Source organism: Quercus robur, chromosome 1, assembly GCF_932294415.1.
Source record: "Quercus robur chromosome 1, dhQueRobu3.1, whole genome shotgun sequence".
In the NCBI taxonomy this organism is placed as follows: Eukaryota; Viridiplantae; Streptophyta; class Magnoliopsida; order Fagales; family Fagaceae; genus Quercus; species Quercus robur.
The window spans coordinates 35,274,833-35,297,347 of record NC_065534.1 but is presented as its reverse complement, the minus strand read 5'-3'; the positions used below and the strand labels follow the sequence as shown (position 1 = coordinate 35,297,347).

Below are 22,515 nucleotides of genomic sequence, written 5' to 3'. Positions count from 1 at the left end.
ACCATTGATTGTTACTTATCCACTCATCAAGAAAGCGATGGAACAGTTACTTAAGTTACTTAGGCAATTATTTTGGGGGAGGGGGGGGGGGGGTGGGGGGGTGGAATAAGAGACACAGAGATGCCAGACCACTATTGACATTGTAGTCACCTGGTACCATTGATTGTTACTTATCCACTCATCAAGAAAGCGATGGAATAGTTACTAAAGTTACTTAGGCAATTATTGGGCGCCGGGGGGGGGGGGGGGGGGGTGGAATAAGAGACACAGAGATGCCAGACCACTATTGACATTGTAGTCACCTGGTACCATTGATTGTTACTTATCCACTCATCAAGAAAGCGATGGAACAGTTACTAAAGTTACTTAGGCAATTATTGGGCGCCGGGGGGGGGGGGGGGGGGGTGGAATAAGAGACACAGAGATGCCAGACCACTATTGACATTGTAGTCACTTGTTACCATTGATTGTTACTTATCCACTCATCAAGAAAGCGATGGAACTGTTACTAAAGTTACTTAGGCAATTATTGGGCGCCCCGGGGGGGGGGGGGGGGGGGTGTGGAATAAGAGACACAGAGATGCCAGACCACTATTGACATTGTAGTCACTTGGTACCATTGATTGTTACTTATCCACTCATCAAGAAAGTGATGGAACAGTTACTAAAGTTACTTAGGCAATTATGGTGCAGACATCAAATATGATGTTTATTCCATTGGACCCACTCTAAAGAGTAGATGTGGAGTGCCCAACTCCTACGTGATGAAAGTAATTTGCTGGTTCAGAATCCACATTTCAATCAAGAATTCTTTAGCTGTGGGCTGATTCGGACAAATACATCGGCAGGGTGTTCCTTCTTATTACTTTTTTCATTTATTAAGTTGCATTTTTTTTTTTTTGGGTAAAATGACAAAATACAAACATCAATATAGTCTCTTTTATAGTTCACAATAAAATCGCACATACAGTGATCATAAAACTAGTAATATTGCCCACATAATAATTTACACAATTATTACCATGATTTGTTATGATTAAATCAACATTTTTTCACCTTGGTCTACTATCAATTCAACTTTTATTATACACCAATTATAATAGTCCATATCAACGATTGTGAAAATATTAAATATGTACCTTAAGCCTACTAATAGAGAAATACAAGTGAGCTTCTTGCATTGTTCACCATGAGCATCACCTATTAGTGCCAGAATTACTAACTTCTTCCTTTTCAACATTTTGATACCTGTATAAAGAAGCGCACACCAAGTAATAACCAAAGTTAAGCACTCCCACCACAACTAACAACCAATACACATTATCTAGCCTCCCATTGTTTATATTATTTGGTAACCATCCAGTAACCCTTCGGACAAGATCAATCAAAGCCGTGCTCAAATAATAGGCAATCCCTATAATCATTGCAATCATTGCAGTTGATGTACTTCTAAGTGCCACAGGAAATTCTTGATAATATAATGCAATTTGTCCTGGGAAATGAAATGCTTCTCCGATGCCAACCAAAACTAATTGTGGAAATAGCCACAAGGCCAACATGGGCACTATGGCCCCGGGCTGGCCTTGGAGATGGTGGGCTTGGGCTATTTTGAGTCGCTTCGCTTCCACTAGTGCTGAAATTGCCATACTTAGAATGTTTAGCACATGTCCTAACCCTATTCGTTGGAGGGATGTAGGAGACCTACGAGTTAGCTTCTGCCACATAGGACATAGGAAGTGATCAATAATTGCAAGAAATACAGATGTGGAGATCATGCATAAAACTAGGATAGACCCAGCAGGGATTTGAAAATGAGGCCCAAGGTGGCGATCCATGGTTAAAGCTTGGAGGATTGTCAAACTGCCTTGGACTCCTATTGGGGTACTTAAGAATATACCTGATAACCATAAAGGGAAAATCCTAATGAGGGTTTTGAGATCTTCTACTTGTTGTATTGTGCATATCCTCCAAGGTTTTGCAATTGAACCATCCGATCCAACATCTCCTTCTGTTTTAAATGCTGCACGATTGAGGAACCTGCATTAAGAGTGTGTTTAGCTTTTGTTTGTCAAATAAAGTATTGGCTTATGATGTTCTTATGTCAAAATGAATTATGAAACTTGAGAATTAAAATGATCTCCATATGATTTTGGTTGCATATTTCAAAACGTTAATGGCCATCATCTATGTTCTTTTTTCCATTAGAGCTTATGTGTTAAGTTGATTTCTGGGAGTAACCTCAAAGGTAAGTTGATTTGGTAAACTGAATTTAGTACAACCTTCTACTACCTAGAGACTAATGTGAAAAATAGGCGTTTCGATTTTCTCCAAGAACTTGCCCGTATATACCCCAGACAACCCCCTTTAGAGAAGGTGTGATTTGTCAATATTTTAAGAAAATTTTATTCAAATTCAATTCGATCCAAATACATTTACTACCATTGTAGTGCTCAAACCACCACCACCATAAGCAGCAGTTCTATCATGTTGACCACGGATAGTGGAGTTCCATTGTATTAGTGTTCCACAATGACATAGGCATGAATGAATTAAGATAAGCAGAAGCTATATGTTGCATCCAGAATGTTGCTATATATTAAGTGGTTAAGGGAGGGTGACTACGAAGCTATAATCATCTTTTTTTAGTTAGTCATGTAAACAACAAAACTGATTGTGATGATGATGCAGCAAAACACTTCTTGTGAATCAAAAAACCAAATGAAAAGATAATTTAAATCATCAGGCAATAGCGCCAAAAACTTCACTTGGTACAAACCCTTGGCACACAGACATCACATCAAGATCTCCTTTTCAATGTGTGTTTGATCTACTTATGTTTATGATGACCTAATATGTCTTTAAATACGTTCTGGAACCCTAGCGCTTGGATCTCTAGGTCTCTATTCATCATGAGCCGCAAAATAAGAAAATATTTTGCCCGAGGCTTGACCAGTAAACTGGAATTGAGCTTTAATAAAGTTCAATTGGTTCAACGGCAATCAAGACCAGAGTCTTGACAGCTTTATAAGTAGTTTCTTGTGCCTTCAATGTAGTTCTTCTACCATTAATCTAGACACTAAAACTTGCACCACTCAATTACATGTGAACAAGGTTTTAGAAACGGGTTTGCTAGCACAAAAGTACATTTGACCCTAACAATATATATATATATATATATAGGGTTTAGAAAATTTGCTGAAGAGAGTGCATTAGAAAAGCGGGCAAATTAAAGTAGAAAACTGATCTTTTAGATAAAATGTGGCTAGTTGAATGAGAATGCTGCAATATCCCATTATGTGAGATACTAGATGGACATATATAGTGCATTGGCATGTGCTTAAATGCAAATTCATCAGAAGTATGAGTTCTTTGATAAGCTCGGAAAGAATGATCTCTAAGAGTCTAACAATACTTCAAAATGTATGTCCATAAAAAATTTGTTGGGAATTTTTGGAAGCAATATAAAATAATAATGGTAACCAAAAAAGAAAAAGTATGATAATTATTTTCAATTTCAAAAGTGAATAATTTAATTTCCATAAGCAACAGTAATCATGCTGTTCAATACTAAGGACACAAACTTCAATTTCTTACCCTAGAACATTGGCTAAAATTTCAAAGTTCTAAAGATTGGCACCTGGAAAGTAATTGTAGCAGTTATCTGTAAAATCATGATTGTATAGAGGCCAAGTTTACAAATATTAATCACTCAACTTCATACCTGAAGCTCATTTTAGGTATTGTAGCTGTTTCTGTGATTCCATCATGCTTGTAGTAGTAATCCTCGATGTTGGATGAGAGTTTAATCTTCCATTTTTGAATAGTGGCAACAATAACACGAACTATACTTGTGAATGGGCTCCCTTGTGGCTTATCATGAAGGTAGAAGCGGTTTCCCAATAAGAGAAAGGCCAAGCCAATGAAGTTAGTAATTGCACATATGCCAAATCCCACTCTCCAACTTACATTATCCTCAATGTAGACAATAGCCGTGTTGCTTACCGCAGAGGCAAAATAGAAAGTAAAGAAATACCAGTTGAAGAAAATTTCTCGATCCTTTGGCTTATCAAATTGGTTTGCTCCCATTGTTGCAATAGTAAAACGTGTACCTCCCAACCCAAAAGTTGCCATAGCTAAACCAGTGTATAGGACTGCATATTGGACATTCGAGGGTGGTGTGCACAAGCTTGATCCATTATTACATGACTGAGGTCTCAGGGGATCAAGTATTACAGTCAAGGTTATGAGAATTATGCCCTGCAAAGGTAAATAGTTTGGATTATAAGAATGCTACTTATTGTACCTGTTCAAGTTGTAGCTTTAGTATTACCTTAGAATAGAAGAGGGAAGAACCACACAAAAATGCTAATTATCCGTTTGGCTAAGATGTATTAAAATCTAAATTTTTTTTGGGGTTTTCTCTCTAGGTTTTCTCTGGAAACCCTAGGGGTGAAAAAGGGGGCTAGTATTAGCATAAGGGTTGCCGAAAGGCAAAGTTTTCTCTCCGTGCAAACGGTAGAAACTGTCTTTCTCAATAGATAATATGGAGGAGATTATAGATAGATGTGCTAGGTTAAAGTTGTCAGTGAGAGAAGTGGTGGAAGTAGCAATCCAGGCTCCATTGACAGAGGATGGACCTATCCTCATTGGGAAGTTCTGTACTAAGCGCAGGATCAATATGGAGTCAGTGGTTAGGGTATTGAGATAGGTTTGGAGAGCAGAACATAGTTTTGAGGCCAGCTACTTGGGTGAGAATAAGGTAATATTCCTCTTCCAATCGAAGGATGATATGGAGTGTTGTTGCTTAGTCCGTGGTCTTTGGACAAATACTAACTGCTCCTTCATAAGCTAGTGCATGGTGAGGCGGTAAAGGATGTCAAGTTCAACAGATCACCGTTTTGGATCCAAATACACAGATTACGCACAATGTGTCAAACTAAGGAAGTGGGCATGCGTATCGGCGCAACCTTGGGGGAGGTGGAGAAGGTGGATGCTAATGAGAAAGGATTTTGTTTGGGGAGTTACTTGCGCAGAAGGGTTAGTCTGGATGTCTCCATGCCACTATGTCGAGGTCATAAGGTGCGGCTAGGTGAATACGGATTGAAATGGTGGATTTCAGATACGAAAGGCTCCCAATATTATGTTATTTGTGCGGAAAGATCGACCATGATGAACAGGATTGCCTGATGTGGATATGAAGTAACGATACACTGAGGCCAGAAGAAAAACAATTTGGTCCATGGTTGCGTGCGCCGCAAGACAGAAACCAAAAGCCACAACTAGTTTTGACCAGAAAAAATGGAGGGAACAGTTTCGGGGAAGACAGTAGGGGGGACATGGAGTGAAAGGTGGATGGAGGGCTTGTTTCAGAGCCGGTACCAATGAGCGACTACGACAAGCAAATAGAGGAGACGGTGAGGGTGGTGGACTCAAGGGCTGACGTGGATAGTTTGATTGATACGCCAGCTCATACCCGTTTCACAAACCTGGTTTTCTCGCATAGTTCAAATTTTGAACAACAGCTTCAGGATATTGACGATGCTATTAACGACAACGTATCTGCCATGACCTCAGTAACAAACCAGGAAGCACGGGTTGGATGGGAGAATAATGTGCAAGATGTGGATAAGGCCACACTGGAGAGGAAAGAGAGTACTCATGCAAATGGGCCACATGCTACAGCCCACGCCCAATCCTTAAAAGATGGGCTTTAGGGCACTTTCTTTAAGCCCATGCAGGAACCAAATAAGGAAATGGGCTTGACTCAATCTGGAATAGCTTTTAGCTTAGGGCCGTCCACTACAAAACAGCAAAAGGCTCAAGGCGTTAAGAAGACTAAAGGTGGTAACGAAAGAAAAAATAAAGAAAACAGAGACATACCTAGTAAGGACAAGAAGTTGGATAGGGAGGAAACTCATCACCAGAGAGATACTAACGCCATTGTTTCAACCATGGAGTATGAGATGATGGATATGGGAATAAAAAGAAGATCAAGAACACCTCTGGCTGAATTAGAAAACAAGGAAGACAATGGGAAGCGGGTGAAAGTAGATGGTGAGATAAAGGAACTTGGCAAACTCTTAGCACAACACTTGGGATTGGCGGAGGCTGCTGCGTAGCCCCGCCGGACACAATGAGTGCCATCAGTTGGAACTGTAAGGGGCTTGGGAACCCCCTAACAGTTAATGCACTTCAAAAAGTAGTGTTGGAGAAAGATCCCACCTTAGTCTTTCTCATGGAGACTAAGTTCGATGTTACGGAAATGGATGGAATAAAACAGAAGATAGAACGACAGCAAGGACTGGTGGTTCTGAGTATAAGACGGGCAGGAGGCTTGGCTCTTTTGTGGAAGAAACCATTGCAGGTTGATATACTATCATACTCCCCAAGGCACATTGATGCAATAGTGAATGAAAAATAAGGAATGAAATAATGGCAGTTCACCGGGTTTTATGGCCATCCAGAGACAAGAAAACAAGGGGAGTCATGGACATTATTGGAGAGTCTTAGTCGTTGAAGTAATTTGTCGTGGGTATGCATGGGGGACTTTAATGAAATAAGGTATGCTAAGGAAAAGGTTGATGGCGGAATTAGACCGGAAGGGCAGATGAGATGTTTTCGTTAGGTGATCAATAGATGTAGGTTGAGAGATTTGGGATATGTAGGTTCGGATTACACGTGGAGTAGATGGTTAGGAAGTCGAGGATGGGTGCGAGAAAGACTCGATATAGCACTGGTGTCTACAGATTGGGAAATTGCTTTCCCATTAGTGAAGTTGTACCATCTATCCAACTTGGTGTCCGACCATAGCATTTTAGTGCTCAAAGAAACTAGTCTTCCAAGAAAGCAACGGAGGCAGTCAAGATTGTTCCGCTTCGAATCTATGTGGCTTGAAGATGAGAGATGTAAAAATGTGGTGGAGGCATAGGAAAGGGGGCGGACCAGCCACTCACAATGGCCATTTGAAGCTTGTCTAGAGGAGTGTCAAATGTCATTGAGGTCATGGAACACACACACCTTTGGCCACGTGGGAAAGCAAGTTGCTGACTTACAAAGAAAGCTTCAAATGCTTGAAAACATGAAGGCAACTGGTACAAATTTGGAGGCAATTCATGCAACGAAAATGGAGCTAAATAGGTGGCTAGGCATTGAAGAGAAAATGTGGCAGCAAAGAAGTAGAAATAATTGGTTTAAGGCTGGGGATAAAAATACCACCTTTTTTCACACTAAGGCCCCAAACCGGTACCAATGGAATACTATTAGCAGAATTATGGATGCAAACAACAGGTGGCTAGAGGATGTAGACCAAATTGGGCAGGCCTTTGTGGGCTATTTTTAGGAGCTTTTCTCTACCTCAAGGCCGAAGGTGGAGCAAGAAATGATTGATGCAGTCCATTCCAAGGTCACTGAAAGAATGAATTCTACTCTCACACAAGTCTTTCATGCTATGGAAGTGGAGAAGGCACTTAAGCAAATGCACCCCTTAACGGCACCTGGACCAGACAGTATGCCTCCCTTATTTTATCATTATTTTTGGCCTACTGTTAAATCCATTGTCATTAGCACTATACTTGATTTTCTAAACCATGATGTGTCCCCTCCAAAATTCCTTGACACCTATATTGTGCTTATTCCAAAAACCAAGAACCTGGAAAAAGTGATTGATTATAGACCGATTTCTTTATGTAATGTGGCTTGCAAAATTGCTTCAAAAGTTGTGGCAAACAAGATGAAATTGGTGTTGCAAGAAATCATAGGAGAGAACCAAAGCGCTTTTGTGGCGGAACATCTCATCACCGACAATGTTTTGGTGGCACATGAGATGATGAGCCATATCAGCAAAAAGGAGAACGGTAAATGTGGTGAGATGGCTATAAAGTTGGACATGAGCAAGGCGTACGATCGGGTTAAGTAGGAATGTTTGAAACAGGTTATGAAGAAGCTCGGTTTCCATGAGAAATGGATTAGCACTATAATGAGGTGTGTTTCTTCGATGAAATACGCAGTTCAGATCAATGGGCAACCGTATGGCTTTATCCAACCAACCCAAGGGCTAAGACAAGGTGATCCACTATTGCCCTATCTTTTCCTCCTGTGCGCTGAGGGCTTGTTTGCCTTGCTAAACCATGAAGCACAAAGAAATGCTATTAAAGGGGTGACTGCCTCAGCTAATGGGCCTAGAATATCCCATTTATTCTTCGCCGATAATAGCTTGATATTTGGAAGAGCAACAGAAAGTGAAGCTACAGAAATTCAAAGAGTTCTCAAGGTCTATGAAACATCCTCTGGCCAACAGTTAAATTGCCACAAAAATTCCCTGTATTTCAGCCCAAACACTGACGATGGAATATAAGAGAAGGTGAAAACTATGTTCGGTGCACAAGTTATTAAACCTCATGAAGCCTATCTAGGTCTGTCATCACTGGTAGGAAGATCTAAGACAATACCTTTGCGCAATTCAAACAGACAGTGGCTAACAAAGTTTCAGGGTGGAAGGAAAAAATATTGACGCCTGTTGGGAAGGAAATTCTGATCAAGTCTGTAGCCCAAGTCGTGCCTTCATACACCATGAGTTGTTTTTTGCTGCCCAAGAACCTATGTGAAGAGCTTACCCCATTGCAGCTTTACTGAGGCGACATTGGGATGGAGTCCATCATATGTGTGGAGAAGCTTAATGGCGGCACAGAGCATAGTTCAAAGAGGTATGCGATGGCAAGTAGGAAATGGTAACAAGATAAGGGTATGGCATGATCAATGGATACCCAGACCATGCACATGCAGGGTGATTACAAAGGAAAGGCCAAACTCCACTAATACTCTGGTTTGTGAGCTCATAAACAGAGCAACTAGTGAATGGAATATTGACAAGCTCGATAGTTGGTTTATACCTGTAGAGATGCTATTCTGGGAATCCCTCTGAGTTCAAGCAACACTCAAGACAAACTGATTTGGGCTGAAAATAGGAGTGGGAAATTTACAGTCAAGAGTGCTTACGCACTAGCATTGGAAGAGAAGACACGCGCCACCAGGGCTGGCTGTTCGGACGAGTCAGCTAGGAGGAAAATTTGGAAGTCAATATGGCTCTTGAAAATCCCACAAAAAATAAAACACTTCGCATGGAAGGTAGCTCGGGGCATTTTAGCCACGAAATCCAACTTGGCAAAGAGGAAAATAACATCGGATGGAATATGTGAGCTCTGTGGAGATAGTGAGGAAACGGTCTGTCATTTACTGTGGAGCTGTGACCATGCCAAAGAAGTGTGGAACAATAACAAATTCGCATTGTCGTTTGAAATCTCGCCACAATGGAATTTCTTGGATGTATTTGAGAACCTACAGAGGTGTGATCACTCTCGGCCTGGGCAAATGGAGCAATTTATAACAGTCTGCTAGGGTATATGGAAGAATAGGAACGACCTGCGGATGGGAGGAAAAGGAAAGGCGGGGTAGAACAGTTCTCAGGAATGCCTTGCATCTGGTGGAAGAGTTTCAGTCTGCAAATTAAGCAAAAACAGAGCATCAAGCTGAACCCGTGCCGGTTGTCTCTTGGCAACCCCCATGTCAAGGATACTATAAAGTGAACATAGATGGTGCGGTTTTCTTGGATAAAAAAGCAAGCAGGAGCTGGAGTCTTAATTAGGGACGGCGCCGAAGAAGTGGTCGCAGCCTTAAGCAAGAAGTGGAAGTGGACGTTGGGTGCAATAGAAGCTGAAGCAAAAGCTTTGGAAGTTGGGGTTGGTTTTGCAAAGGACGTTGGTATCAGAGATGCAGAGTTTGAAAGTGACTCTTTGCTAGTCTGCAACGCCTTACAAGGACTAGGCTCGTCACCTGCTTCAGTAGTCACCGTGCTCGCTGGAATAATGGACCAAGTCTCGCACTTTAGGCGATGGAAGTTTACCCACATTAAACGGCAGGGAAATGTCCCTGCTCATTTACTCGCTCAACACGCTAAATACGTTGAGGATTATATTGCATAGCTAGAGGAAGTTCCTAGTCTGATAGAGAATGCCTGTATGCATGACAGAATGTAACTTGTCCTTTTGTCTTAATAAAGATAAGTATTTCCTATCCAAAAAAAAAAAAAAAGAAGATGTATTAAAATCATACTTACGCGTTTGGTAAAAGCTTAAAAAAATGTTGTTTTTGTCAAGTACGCATTTGGATAACAATGGTATAAAACTATTATTGGGATCAAATTACCAAAAAGAGCTTAACTATGTTGTTAGGTTATCCTATCATTTTTAATGCAATAAAACATTAAAATGCAACAACAACAATAATAATAATTCACAAAGAATTTTGAGAAATATTATAGTTACAATAAAATCTCACATCATCCTCACAACACCTTTAGTGTGTTAAGCTTTACAATAACGATAACAATAACAATAATTTAACTTCTCGTGCTCCAAATTGTAATAAATGAAAAACACTTCATGTCAACAAAAAAATAAAGGAGCTCATTTATAATTGGACTTTTTGTATGAGGTTTTTGTCTCACAAGACCAATAATTATGATGACTACTTAAGGTAACACTCTTACTAGGACTTGGTCAAAATATCTTGATCAAATCATGTCACGGACAGAATAATATATACTTAATTCAGCCAAAAAAGAATAATATACTTAAAAATATAGATTCTAATAATTTTTTTTTTTCAATAATAATTATTTCAAGTACCTTCATCCATGCTTTTCAACTTTTTTTAACTAAAAGAAAAAAGAAAAAGTTTTCAACTTTAGTTATTGACTACAAAATTGGCTACTTCTAGAAGCACTATACCTGGATACCTGCTTCTTGTCTTCGCGGTCACTACTTGCTACACCACCAATCACCACACCAACTTTGCTATATTTGCCACCACTACCACTTCCACAACCACCAATAATGCTCACTATGCTTATATAAAATAGGGATTTACTAATATATGTCTTAAACCACCAATAAGGTCCACCGTGCTTATAAAATAACGATTTACTCAGTAAATCGTTATTTTAGTAAATCGTTATTTTATAAGCACGGTGGACCTTATTGGTGGTTTCAGACATACATTAGTAAATCCCTATTTTATATAAGCACAATGAGTTGTGCCCAATAAATCGTTATTTTATATAAGTATGGTGGAGTATATATTAGTGAACTATTTTATGAAATTTTTTATGGAAAAATGAAAAAAATAATTAATTGGTTTGACCATTTTTTCAACTCTTCATAAAAATATTCCCAAAATAGATAAATAATGTGTAGGGCACATATTAACCCCACTCAGACAAAATATTAATAACTTTCAATATAAGCCAAACAAAATAATATTTTTAATTAGAAATATTTTTTTCAGAGATGTAATCCATCACACACTGTTATTAAAAATTAAAAATAAAATAAAAAAAAATAAAATAAAAAAAAGTCTCCAACACACACACCCACATAAAAATAATATATAAAAAAAAGTTTGTGTTCTCCAATATTGTTTTTGGAAGGTGAGAGTGTTTTCTTTTTGATAGAAAAGGTTTAATCTCTTCCTGATTAGCTTGGAAAAGATATATAGGATGATTAATTGCTACATCTAGCCAATAATGAACTCATCTATCAAAGAAACCATCTGCTTGCAAACACACTCATAAAGTACATAATAAGCTGAGTTCGTTACAGTCAAGAGATCTATCAATTGCAACAGAGTGTAGTAAGCCTAGCAACAGGAACACACACAACAGAAATGCATCTTGCAATAAGTTGCAACAGAGTAAGAGTATTACCAGCAAAGAGATAGAGGCAGAAATTGCGGCAACAGCGAAAGAACCAAGGAAAGAGTCAGCAACTATTGCTCCAATGATCGGAAAAAAATTGGTGCTACCATTCGCTATGTTATAAATCTGAGCTGCGTTTATGCTTTTCACATTGAACACCTGAATCAGAAAAACGATCAGGTTTGCCAACCATCCTACGCCTCCAAGTGTGAAGCCCGCCGCCGCTCCTGGTTGACATAAATAGAAATAAGGCACATATTGGTCCAACACATTCTGTGCATGTATGTGTGTGTTTGTGTTTTAGAGAGAGAGAGAGAGAGAAAGAGAGACCAGTGATGAAGGGGAAGGTGATCCAGCCACCACGTTTGGGACCAGAGCTCGAAATTTGGGCTTCTCTACCTTCCATATTGCAGGTCAACTAGTGCTAATTCCAAGTGAGATGGAAGTTTTTTGCTTCTTGTTATATGCTAATCAAGTCGTATGATTTGTCAGATTCCTGTGGCATCTTCACTCCTTGTCAGAGAAAATATTATGATTAGTCCATTCCTGGACGAGTAGTTCTTGAGCCACACCAAAAAAATAATTTTATTTTTTTTGGTAAACAAAAAAAAAAATTATGGCTTAAGAATAAAATCTAACAAAAATTAAATTTATATCAAGAATCAAATATTATGGCTTAAGAATAAAATCTAACAAAAAATTATTATTACTCTATTAGAATAGAATAATTTATTAAAAAATATATTTAAAAAAAAAAAAAAAAAAGCAAAAGCTGTGAATCATTGAGTGCGCTAGCAGTAGGGAGGTTTTCTTTCTGATCTGTGCAAAAACTATTCCTGCATGACATAGGTAAGTGATTACGTCAGTAATCAGCATAAGTAAACAATCTTACTAATTTTTTATACAAGTAAACAAACTTAACTAATTAGCTAATTGACTAATTGCTTTTTACTGCAGTTAGTGCCTTGCATCATTTGCTTTTACATCCAACTTCAAGAGTTTACCGCGTTCTAGCTGTACTCTAGCACTACTGAAGCCTTTTCACTGGTCACAATCACACCTTTTTTTTTTTTGGTAATTTAATAAACAAAAGTTAATCATAGTCTACCCTCCACCAACCACAACCCGTCACATGGACAAATTGTGGTTAATATTGTGCCTTTTAGTGTGGCTCAAGAATTTTTCTTCATCTTTCTCAAAAAAAAAAAAAAAAAAAAAGAATTTTTCTTCATGGACTACCGGGATTGTTTATAAATTAAGAAAGTGAATAAATGTGTACGCCAAAAGACAAAATCTATTACATATTACTATATAGTTTTTTTTTTTTTTTTTTTTTTTTTTTTTTTTTTTTTGCTGAATACGTTTTACTAAATAGTCAAACTCACGATTTATAAAAATAATTTGTGTCTTACACCAAAAGATGCTCACAATTCTGTGAATATCCTTTATTTCATGTCTTAAATGGGCATGTATGATTCTTATAAATTGAGTTATAAGATTCTTAGCACAGTTAATTGTCTGCACATATTGATGGTTATTTATACATTCATTAAAAAAGCATTGGAATATTTACTGAAGTTTGTCTTGGCCTTGCCCATCATAATGCAGTCATCAGATATGTCAATTGGATCCAATTATTGACGTTGATTAATTCAATATTAATGGACCTGGATCCAACTATTGACGTTGATTAATTCAATTAATGGACCTGATTGGGAGTAAATTATAGTTGCAGTTGTTGAGATTTTTTAGAATTAAATCAAATTTTTTACGAGTAACTTCCTTTCTTTACTTTATGAAGTAATTTCCTATCATTTTCTTATGTAATAAATAAATAAATAAAAAAGAACCTATGTAAAAAGGTTTTTTTTTTTTTTTTTTTGGATAAGTTGTTTATCAAACAAGACATTAATTGGTGTTTAATGTGAATAGAAATTGAACTATAGATCTCTTATTCGATGATGAAAAAAACTTTATTAAAGTTAAGTTAACTGAATAAAGGTCTCATTTGTAGATAATTAATCATGAATTTATAAGTTGGGAATTTCCTTCCTATGCTTGGTGCTAAGCCAACAATATTTGTATCTCTATTTCTCTACTTAATGTTAAAACTCTGACATTTTTATCTATTTTCACTTCCGAGTCCTAGTTCCTAAATTTTATTTTTATTTCTTCTAGTGTATGGTGTTGACTTTACATCTTAATTTCTCAAAAGCATGTTTTGTTCATCTTGCATCATATTATGTTTATGGAAATGGCTTGCACCAATTGCCCTCATCTCCAGTGGTAGCTCTAAGAATTTTTCTGAAGGTGATGGTTAAGAAACTTAAATAATACAAAATCTATAATAAAATAAAATAAAATAAAAACTTGAATATCAGCATTACAAAAATAAAAGCCCGTAAATGCGTGAAATTTTATAATTTCCTTCTACTAAAAAAAATGAAAAAGCAAATAAGGACTAATGAAAGACAAAGTGGGAACTAAGAAAGCTAAAATAAAAAATAATAAAGTGGGAGAGAGTCTGAAATGATGATAGAAAAGAGAAAAGTGGAGAGAGAGAGAGAGAGAGAAGATTAGTGGATGGAGCAAAACCTGAAGTTAAGTAAATTTCAAGGGAAGTTGTTATCTGATCCTCGAGTTTATAGAAGATTAGTGGGAAGATTGCTATACTTGACTATTACTAGACCAGACATAGCGTGTGTTGTGCATAAGCTAAGTCAGTTCATGTCAAAACCAAGAAAACCACATTTAGATGCTGCCTACAAAGTTCTGCAATACATCAAAGGATGTCCTAGTCAGGGTATTCTATTGTCATCCAAGTTAGATTTTCATTTGAAGGCTAACACAAATGCAAATTGGGCTTCTTGTGTTGATACCAGGAGGTCAACTACAGGCTATTGTATATTCTTGGGTGACTCTTTAATCTCATGGAAATCTAAGAAACAGTCTATAGTATCTAGATCTTCTGTTGAAGCAGAGTATAGAGCAATGGCAGTGACTGTTTGTGAAGTGACTTGGCTGTTGGCCTTGTTAAAGGATTTGGAAATTCATCATCCTCAACCTGCGCTACTGTTTTATGATAATTAGGTAGATATTTACATTGGGGAGAATCCTATTTTTCATGAAAGAACAAAGCATATAGAAGTTGATTGTTATCTGGTCAGAGACAAGGTGCAAGATCATGTGATTAGATTGTTCTTTACTCCCACACATTCACAATTGGCAGATTTATTAACTAAAGCTCTTAGTAGTCAACAATTGAAATGTTTACTTGCCAAGATGAGTATAGTGAACATCCATAGGTCAGCTGCTCATCTTGAGGGGGAGTGTCAAAATATTGTTGACTGTAGTAATCAGAATTAGAGGAAGAAGCAAGAATCAAACACTAAAAGGAAGAAGTAATGAGCTGTGAAGTATACTACAAGTAGTTTTGCATTGAGGACTTATCTTCCTTATGTCGTTTTGCATTGAGGTAACAGCTAGTAACTAAATATCACATGTGTGCCTCGATAATTGTTTAGTCAGTTAGGGTAGTTAGTTGATTAATCTCTGTATAAAACCATCTTACTTGTACAAATAAAATCATAATAGAGAATCAAGAGAATTTCTTCAATCTCTCCTTTCTGTTTCTTTGTTCTGTGATTGATAACAAGCCTTTCCTACTCTGAATTTCTTATACCGAAGGGGGGGGGGGGTGTTCCTTCTTATTACTTTTTTCATTTATTAAGTTGCTTTTTTTTTTTTTTTGGTAAAATGATAAAATACAAACTTCAATATAGTCTCTTCTATAGTTCACAATAAAATCACACATACAGTGATCATAAAACTAGTAATATTGCCCACATAATAATTTACACAATTATTACCATGATTTGTTATGATTAAATAAACACGATTTCACCTTGGTCTACTATCAATTCTACTTTTATTATACACCAATTATAATAGTCCATATCAACGATTGTGAAAATATTAAATATGTACCCTAAGCCTATTAATAGAGAAATACAAGTGAGCTTCTTGCATTGTTCACCATGAGCATCACCTATTAGTGCCAGAATTACTAACTTCTTCTTCCTTTTCAACATTTTGATACCTGTATAAAGAAGCGCACACCAAGTAATAACCAAAGTTAAGCACTCCCACCACAACTAACAACCAATACACATTATCTAGCCTCCCATTATTTATATTATTTGGTAACCATCCAGTAACCCTTCGGACAAGATCAATCAAAGCCGTGCTCAAATAATAGGCAATCCCTATAATCATTGCAATCATTGCAGTTGATGTACTTCTAAGTGCCACAGGAAATTCTTGATAATATAATGCAATTTGTCCTGGGAAATGAAATGCTTCTCCGATGCCAACCAAAACTAATTGTGGAAATAGCCACAAGGCCAACATGGGCACTATGGCCCCGGGCTGGCCTTGGAGATGGTGGGCTTGGGCTATTTTGAGTCGCTTCGCTTCCACTAGTGCTGAAATTGCCATACTTAGAATGTTTAGCACATGTCCTAACCCTATTCGTTGGAGGGATGTAGGAGACCTACGAGTTAGTTTCTGCCACATAGGACATAGGAAGTGATCAATAATTGCAAGAAATACAGATGTGGAGATCATGCATAAAACTAGGATAGACCCAGCAGGGATTTGAAAATGAGGCCCAAGGTGGCGATCCATGGTTAAAGCTTGGAGGATTGTCAAACTGCCTTGGACTCCTATTGGGGTACTTAAGAATATACCTGATAACCATAAAGGGAAAATCCTAATAAGGGTTTTGAGATCTTCTACTTGTTGTATTGTGCATATCCTCCAAGGTTTCAAAATTGAACCATCCGATCCAACATCTCCTTCTGTTTTAAATGCTGCACGATTGAGGAACCTGCATTAAGAGTGTGTGTTTAACTTTTGTTTGTCAAATAAAGTATTGGCTTATAATGTTCTTATGTCAAAATGAATTATGAAACTTGAGAATTAAAATGATCTCCATATGATTTTGGTTGCTTGTTTCAAAACGTTAATGGCTATCATCTATGTTCTTTTTTCCATTAGAGCTTATGTGTTAAGTTGATTTCTGGGAGTAACCTCAAAGGTAAGTTGACTTGGTAAACTGAATTTAGTACAACCTTCTACTACCTAGAGACTAATGTGAAAAATAGGCGTTTCGATTTTCTCAAAGAACTTGCCCGTATATACCCCAGACAACCCCCTTTAGAGAATGTGTGATTTGTCAATATTTTAAGTAAGAAAATTTTATTCAAATTTCAATTCGATCCAAATACATTTACTACCATTGTAGTGCCCAAACCACCACCACCACCATAAGCAGCACTTCTATCATGTTGACCACGGATAGTGCAGTTCCAATGTATTAGTGTTCCACAATGACATAGGCATGAATGAATTAAGATAAACAAAAGCTATATGTTGCATCCAGAATGTTGCGATATATACCAGATAATTAAGTGGTTAAGGGAGGGTGACTACGAAGCTAGAATCATCGTTTTTTAATTAGTCATGTAAACAACAAAACTGATTGTGATGATGATGCGGCAAAACACTTCTTGTGAATCTAAAAACCAAATGAAAAGACAATTTAAATCATCAGGCAATAGCGCCAAAAACTTCACTTGGTACAAACCCTTGGCACACAGACATCACATCAAGATCTCCTTTTCAATGTGTGTTTGATCTACTTATGTTTATGATGACCTAATATGTCTTTAAATACGTTTTGGAACCCTAGTGCTTGGATCTCTAGGTCTCTATTCATCATGAGCCTCAAACTAAGAAAATATTTTGCCCGAGGCTTGACCAGTCAACTGGAATTGAGCTTTAATAAAGCTCAATTGGTTCAACGGCAATCAAGACCAGAGTCTTGACAGCTGTATAAGTAGTTTCTTCTGCCTTCAATGTAGTTCTTCTAACATTAATCTAGACACTAAAACTTGCACAACTCAATTACATGTGAACAAGGTTTTAGAAACGGGTTTGCTAGCACAAAAGTACATTTGAACCTAACAATATATATATATAGGGTTTAGAAAATTTGCTGAAGAGAGTGCATTAGAAAAGCGGGCAAATTAAAGTAGAAAACTGATCTTTTAGATAAAATGTGGCTAGTTGAATGAGAATTCTGTAATATCCCATTATGTGAGATACTAGATGGACATATAGTGCATTGGCATGTGCTTAAATGCAAATTCATTGGAAGTATGAGTTCTTTGATGAGCTCGAAAAGATGATCTCTAAGAGTCTAACAGTACTTAAAAAATGTATGTCCACAAAAAATTTGTTGGGAATTTTTGGATGCAAGTATAAAATAATAATGGTAACCGAAAAAGAAAAAGTATGATAATTATTTTCAATTTCAAAAGTGAATAATTTAATTTCCATAAGCAACAGTAATCATGCTGTTCAATACTAAGGACACAAACTTCAATTTCTTAACCTAGAACGTTGGCTAAAATTTCATTCAAAGTTCTAAAGATTGGCGCCTGGAAAGTAATTGTAGCAGTTATCTGTAAAATTATGATTGTATAGAGACCAAGTTTACAAATATTAATAACTCAACTTCATACCTGAAGCTCATTTTAGGTATTGTAGCTGTTTCTGTGATTCCATCATGCTTGTAGTAGTAATCCTCGATGTTGGATGAGAGTTTAATCTTCCATTTTTGAATAGTGGCAACAATAACATGAACTATACTTGTGAATGGGCTCCCTTGTGGCTTATCATGAAGGTAGAAGCGGTTTCCCAATAAGAGAAAGGCCAAGCCAATGAAGTTAGTAATTGCACATATGCCAAATCCCACTCTCCAACTTACATTATCCTCAATGTAGACAATGGCCGTGTTGCTTACCGCAGAGGCAAAATAGAAAGTAAAGAAATACCAGTTGAAGAAAATTTCTCGATCCTTTGGCTTATCAAATTGGTTTGCCCCCATTGTTGCAATAGTAAAACGTGTACCGCCCAACCCAAAAGTTGCCATAGCTAAACCAGTGTATAGGACTGCATATTGGACATTCGAGGGTGGTTTGCACAAGGTTGATCCATTATTACATGACTGAGGTCTCAGGGGATCAAGTATTACAGTCAAGGTTATGAGAATTATGCCCTGCAAAGGTAAATAGTTTGGATTATAAGAATGCTACTTATTGTACCAGTTCAAGTTGTAACTTTAGTATTGCTTTAGAATAGAAGAGAGCGGAACCACAAAAAAATGCTAATTATCCGTTTGGCTAAGATGTATTAAAATCATACTTACGCGTTTGGTAAAAACTTTATAAAAATATGTTGTTTTTGTCAAGTACGCATTTGGATAACAATGGTATAAAACTATTGTTGGGTGCAAATTACCAAAAAGAGCTTAACTATGTTGTTAGGTTATCCTATCATTTTTAATGCAATAAAGCATTAAAATGCAACAACAATAATAATAATAATTCACAAAGAATTTTGAGAAATGTTATAGTCACAATAAAATCTCTCATCATCCTCACAACACCTTTAGTGTGTTAAGCTTTACAATAACAATAATTTAACTTTTCTTACTCCAAATTGTAATAAATGAAAAACACTTCATGTCAACAAAAAAATAAAGGAGCTCATTTATAATTGGACTTTTTGTATGAGGTTTTTGTCTCACAAGACCAATAATTATGATGACTACTTAAGGTAATACTCTAACTAGGACTTGGTCAAAATATCTTGATCAAATCATGTCACCGACAGAATAATATATACTTAATTCAGCAAAAAAAAAGAATAGTATACTTAAAAATATAGATTCTAATAATAATTATCTCAAGTACCTACCTCTATGCTTTTCAACTTTTTTTTAACTAAAACAAAAAAGAAAAATTTTCAACTTTAGTTATTGGCTACTTCTAGAAGAAGCACTATAGCTGGATACCTGCTTCTTGTCTTCGCGGTCACTACTCACTACACCACCAATCACCACACCAACTATTCTATTATCACCACTATTACCCCTTCCACAACCAGTAAGGCCCACCATGCTTATATAAAATAGGGATTTATTAATTATGCCTTAAACCACCAATAAGGCCCACCGTTCTTGGAATAAAATGGGGATCGGAATAAAATAAGGTTTTATTAACGTGTGTCTTTAAGGCATTTATTAGTAAATCTCTATTTTATATAAGCAAGGTGAGGCATACATTAGTAAACTATTTTATGAAATTTTTTATGAAAAAATAAAAAAATAATTAACTAATTTAACAGTTTTTTCAATTCTTCATAAAAATATTTTCAAGATAGATAAATAATATGTAGGGCACATATTAACCGGACTCAATCAAAATATTAATAACTTTCATGGGAGCCAAACAAAATAATATTTTTAATTGGGAGTCTTTATTCAGAGACGTAGTCCAACACACACTGTTATCAAAAAAAAATAGTCCAACACACACACCCACATAAAAATAATATAAAAAAAAGTTTGTGTTCTTCAATATTGTTTTTGGAAGGTGAGAGAGTGTTTTCTTTTTTATAGAAAAGGTTTAATCTCTTCCTGATTAGCTTGGAAAAGATATATAGGATGATTAATTGCTACATCTAGCCAATAATGAACTCATCTATCAAAGAAACCATCTGCTTGCAAACACGCTCATAAAGTACATAATAAGCTGAGTTCGTTACAGTCAAGAGATTTATCAATTGCGACAGAGAGTGTAGCAAGCATAGCAACAGGCACACACACAACAGAAATGCATCTTGCAGTAAGTTGCAACAGAGTAAGAGTATTACCAGCAAAGAGATAGAGGCAGAAATTGCGGCAACAGCGAAAGAACCAAGGAAAGAGTCAGCAACTATTGCTCCAATGATCGGAAAAAAATTGGTGCTACCATTTGCTATGTTATAAATCTGAGCTGCGTTTATGCTTTTCACATTGAACACCTGAATCAGAAAAACGATCAGGTTTGCCAACCATCCTACGCCTCCAAGTGTGAAGCCCGCCGCCGCTCCTGGTTGACATAAATAGAAATAAGGCACATATTGGTCCAACACATTCTGTGCATGTATGTGTGTGTTTGTGTTTTAGAGAGAGAGAGAGAGAGAGAGAGACCAGTGATGAAGGGGAAGGTGATCCAGCCACCACGTTTGGTACCAGTGCTCGAAATTTGGGCTTCTCTACCTTCCATATTGCAGGTCAGCTAGTGCTAATTCCAAGTGAGATGGAAGTATTTTGCTTCTTGTTATGTGCTAATTAAGTCGTATGATTTGTCAGATTCCTGTGGTATCTTCACTCCTTGTCGGAGAAAATATTATGATTAGTCCACATTGGCCTACCGTGGTTGTTTATAAATTAAGAAAGTGAATAAATATGTACGCCAAAAGACAAAATCTATTACATATTACTATATAGTTTTTTTTTTATTTTTTATTTATTTACTAAGTAGTCAAACTCACGATTTATAAAATAATTTGTCTTACACCAAAAGATGCTCACAAACCTGTGGATATCCTATATTTCTTTTATAATGAATAAATATCCTTTATTTCATGTCTTAAACGGGCGTGTAAATAAAAAGATTCTTATAAATTAAGTTACAAAATTCTTAGTACAGTTAATTGTTTGTACATATTGATGGTTATTTATCCATTAATTAAGAAAGCATTGGAATATTTATTGAAGTTTGCCTTGGCCTTGCCTATCATAATGCAGTCATCAGAAATGTCAATTGGATCCAATTATTGACGTTGATTAATTCAATTAATGGGCCGGAATCCAATTATTTTATTGACATTGATCGGGAGTAAATTATAGTTGTAGTTGTTGAGTTTTTTTAGAATTTAATTAAATTTTTTACAAGTTACTTCCTTTCCTTACTTTATGAAGTAATTTCCTATCATTTTCCTATGTAATAAAAAAACCTAAAATATATATGTAAGGACTCAATTTGTAGCAACCCCAAAATGGTATTGGACTCGCACGTTAAGGACCCAAACAATATAATTTGTAGAGCGTGGGCTTGAAAGGCTTGGTCTTAATCACCGGACGGTGGTTAATCATGGTACTCATACAGAGGTGAACCATGTTTGTTCAAGAAGTCTTTCTCCTCGGCATGGCCTGGGAGGCTCTGGTTCTTGGCCTTTTTTTCCAGCCCCCTGTTCTGGATTGCTTACTTCTCCTTTTATATTAGCCTTTACTCTTCCTCCAACGTCCACGTGTAGGTTCAGCTTTTCAGGGCTGATACTTGTCCCATCAACCCATACCCAAAGTGGTTGGGAGTGGTTGTAAAAGCTGAAAAGCATTGCTCTGTCAGATGCAGAGTATTTAATTGCAGTAATGGCAACCTTTCGTTTGTCCTTTGTCGCCAAATTGTCCAGGGGTCCTTTCTCCATCAACGTGGATGTGTTCGGTTTTTCCCTAAACTGTTCCTGTACCGTTCTTGACCTTTCTTTTAGGAGTGCTTTGGGGATGCCGAGGATAGAATCATCCTCGGCTATGTCTCAAGGCTATTTGGACTTTCATTGTATGTCCTCGGCTCGAGCCTTGGGTCCTAATATAAAGTGGGCCGGGGTCACAAATTCTCTGGCCCACAATATATAAATAAATAAATAAACCTATATAAAAAGGTTTTTTTTTTTTTTTGATAAGTTATTTATTAGACAGACACTAATTGGTGTGAAAAACAATCTTTTTCACGCCAAAACTAAGAAAAACTTCAATTAGATTTTAAATTGAATTCTAATTGTTGTCTAATTTTGTGTCATAAGAGTCTAATACA

The 22,515-nt window shown here is 36.8% G+C and overlaps 2 protein-coding genes across 4 annotated transcripts in view; both read right to left on the bottom strand.

The window, feature by feature from the left end:
• LOC126733023 (protein NRT1/ PTR FAMILY 2.7-like) overlaps window positions 1–21,064 on the bottom strand; it is a 60,506-nt gene extending 39,442 nt beyond the window's left edge. The window contains exons 1-5 of one of the 3 annotated variants that reach the window (XR_007659605.1): window positions 20,850–21,064; window positions 20,531–20,748; window positions 18,337–18,872; window positions 15,654–16,637; window positions 971–1,056 (exon numbers count right to left, since the gene is read on the bottom strand). Coding sequence is in view for 2 of the 3 variants with exons in the window: in XM_050436139.1 (XP_050292096.1) it covers window positions 15,794–16,637; window positions 18,337–18,872; window positions 20,531–20,748; window positions 20,850–20,925 (1,674 nt within the window). In the remaining variant the exon portion in view is untranslated. Of the gene's footprint in view, window positions 1–970; window positions 1,057–15,567; window positions 16,638–18,336; window positions 18,873–20,530; window positions 20,749–20,849 lie in introns of those variants that run through there. The other 2 variants (XM_050436157.1, XM_050436139.1) reach the window with 2 other exon arrangements.
• On the bottom strand, window positions 971–12,338 carry LOC126733046 (protein NRT1/ PTR FAMILY 2.6-like). Its single transcript, XM_050436167.1, has 4 exons — window positions 12,080–12,338; window positions 11,759–11,976; window positions 3,722–4,257; window positions 971–2,037 (listed from the first exon to the last, which is right to left on the bottom strand). Exons 1-4 carry the CDS (start codon window positions 12,153–12,155, stop codon window positions 1,197–1,199), a joined length of 1,671 nt encoding a protein of 556 aa, XP_050292124.1. The 5' UTR covers window positions 12,156–12,338; the 3' UTR covers window positions 971–1,196.
• Window positions 21,065–22,515: the final 1,451 nt, after the last annotated feature.

Bases quoted from the DNA above. Each gene is read 5' to 3' on its own strand.
- LOC126733046 (XM_050436167.1), bottom strand. From the start codon at position 12,155: ATGGAAGGTAGAGAAGCCCAAATTTCGAGCTCTGGTCCCAAACGTGGT. The intron at 11,977-12,079 runs GTCTCTCTTTCT...TATGTCAACCAG, and splicing joins CACCTTCCCCTTCATCACTG to GAGCGGCGGCGGGCTTCACA. The intron at 2,038-3,721 runs GTATGAAGTTGA...CTCTTAATGCAG, and splicing joins ATACCTAAAATGAGCTTCAG to GTTCCTCAATCGTGCAGCAT.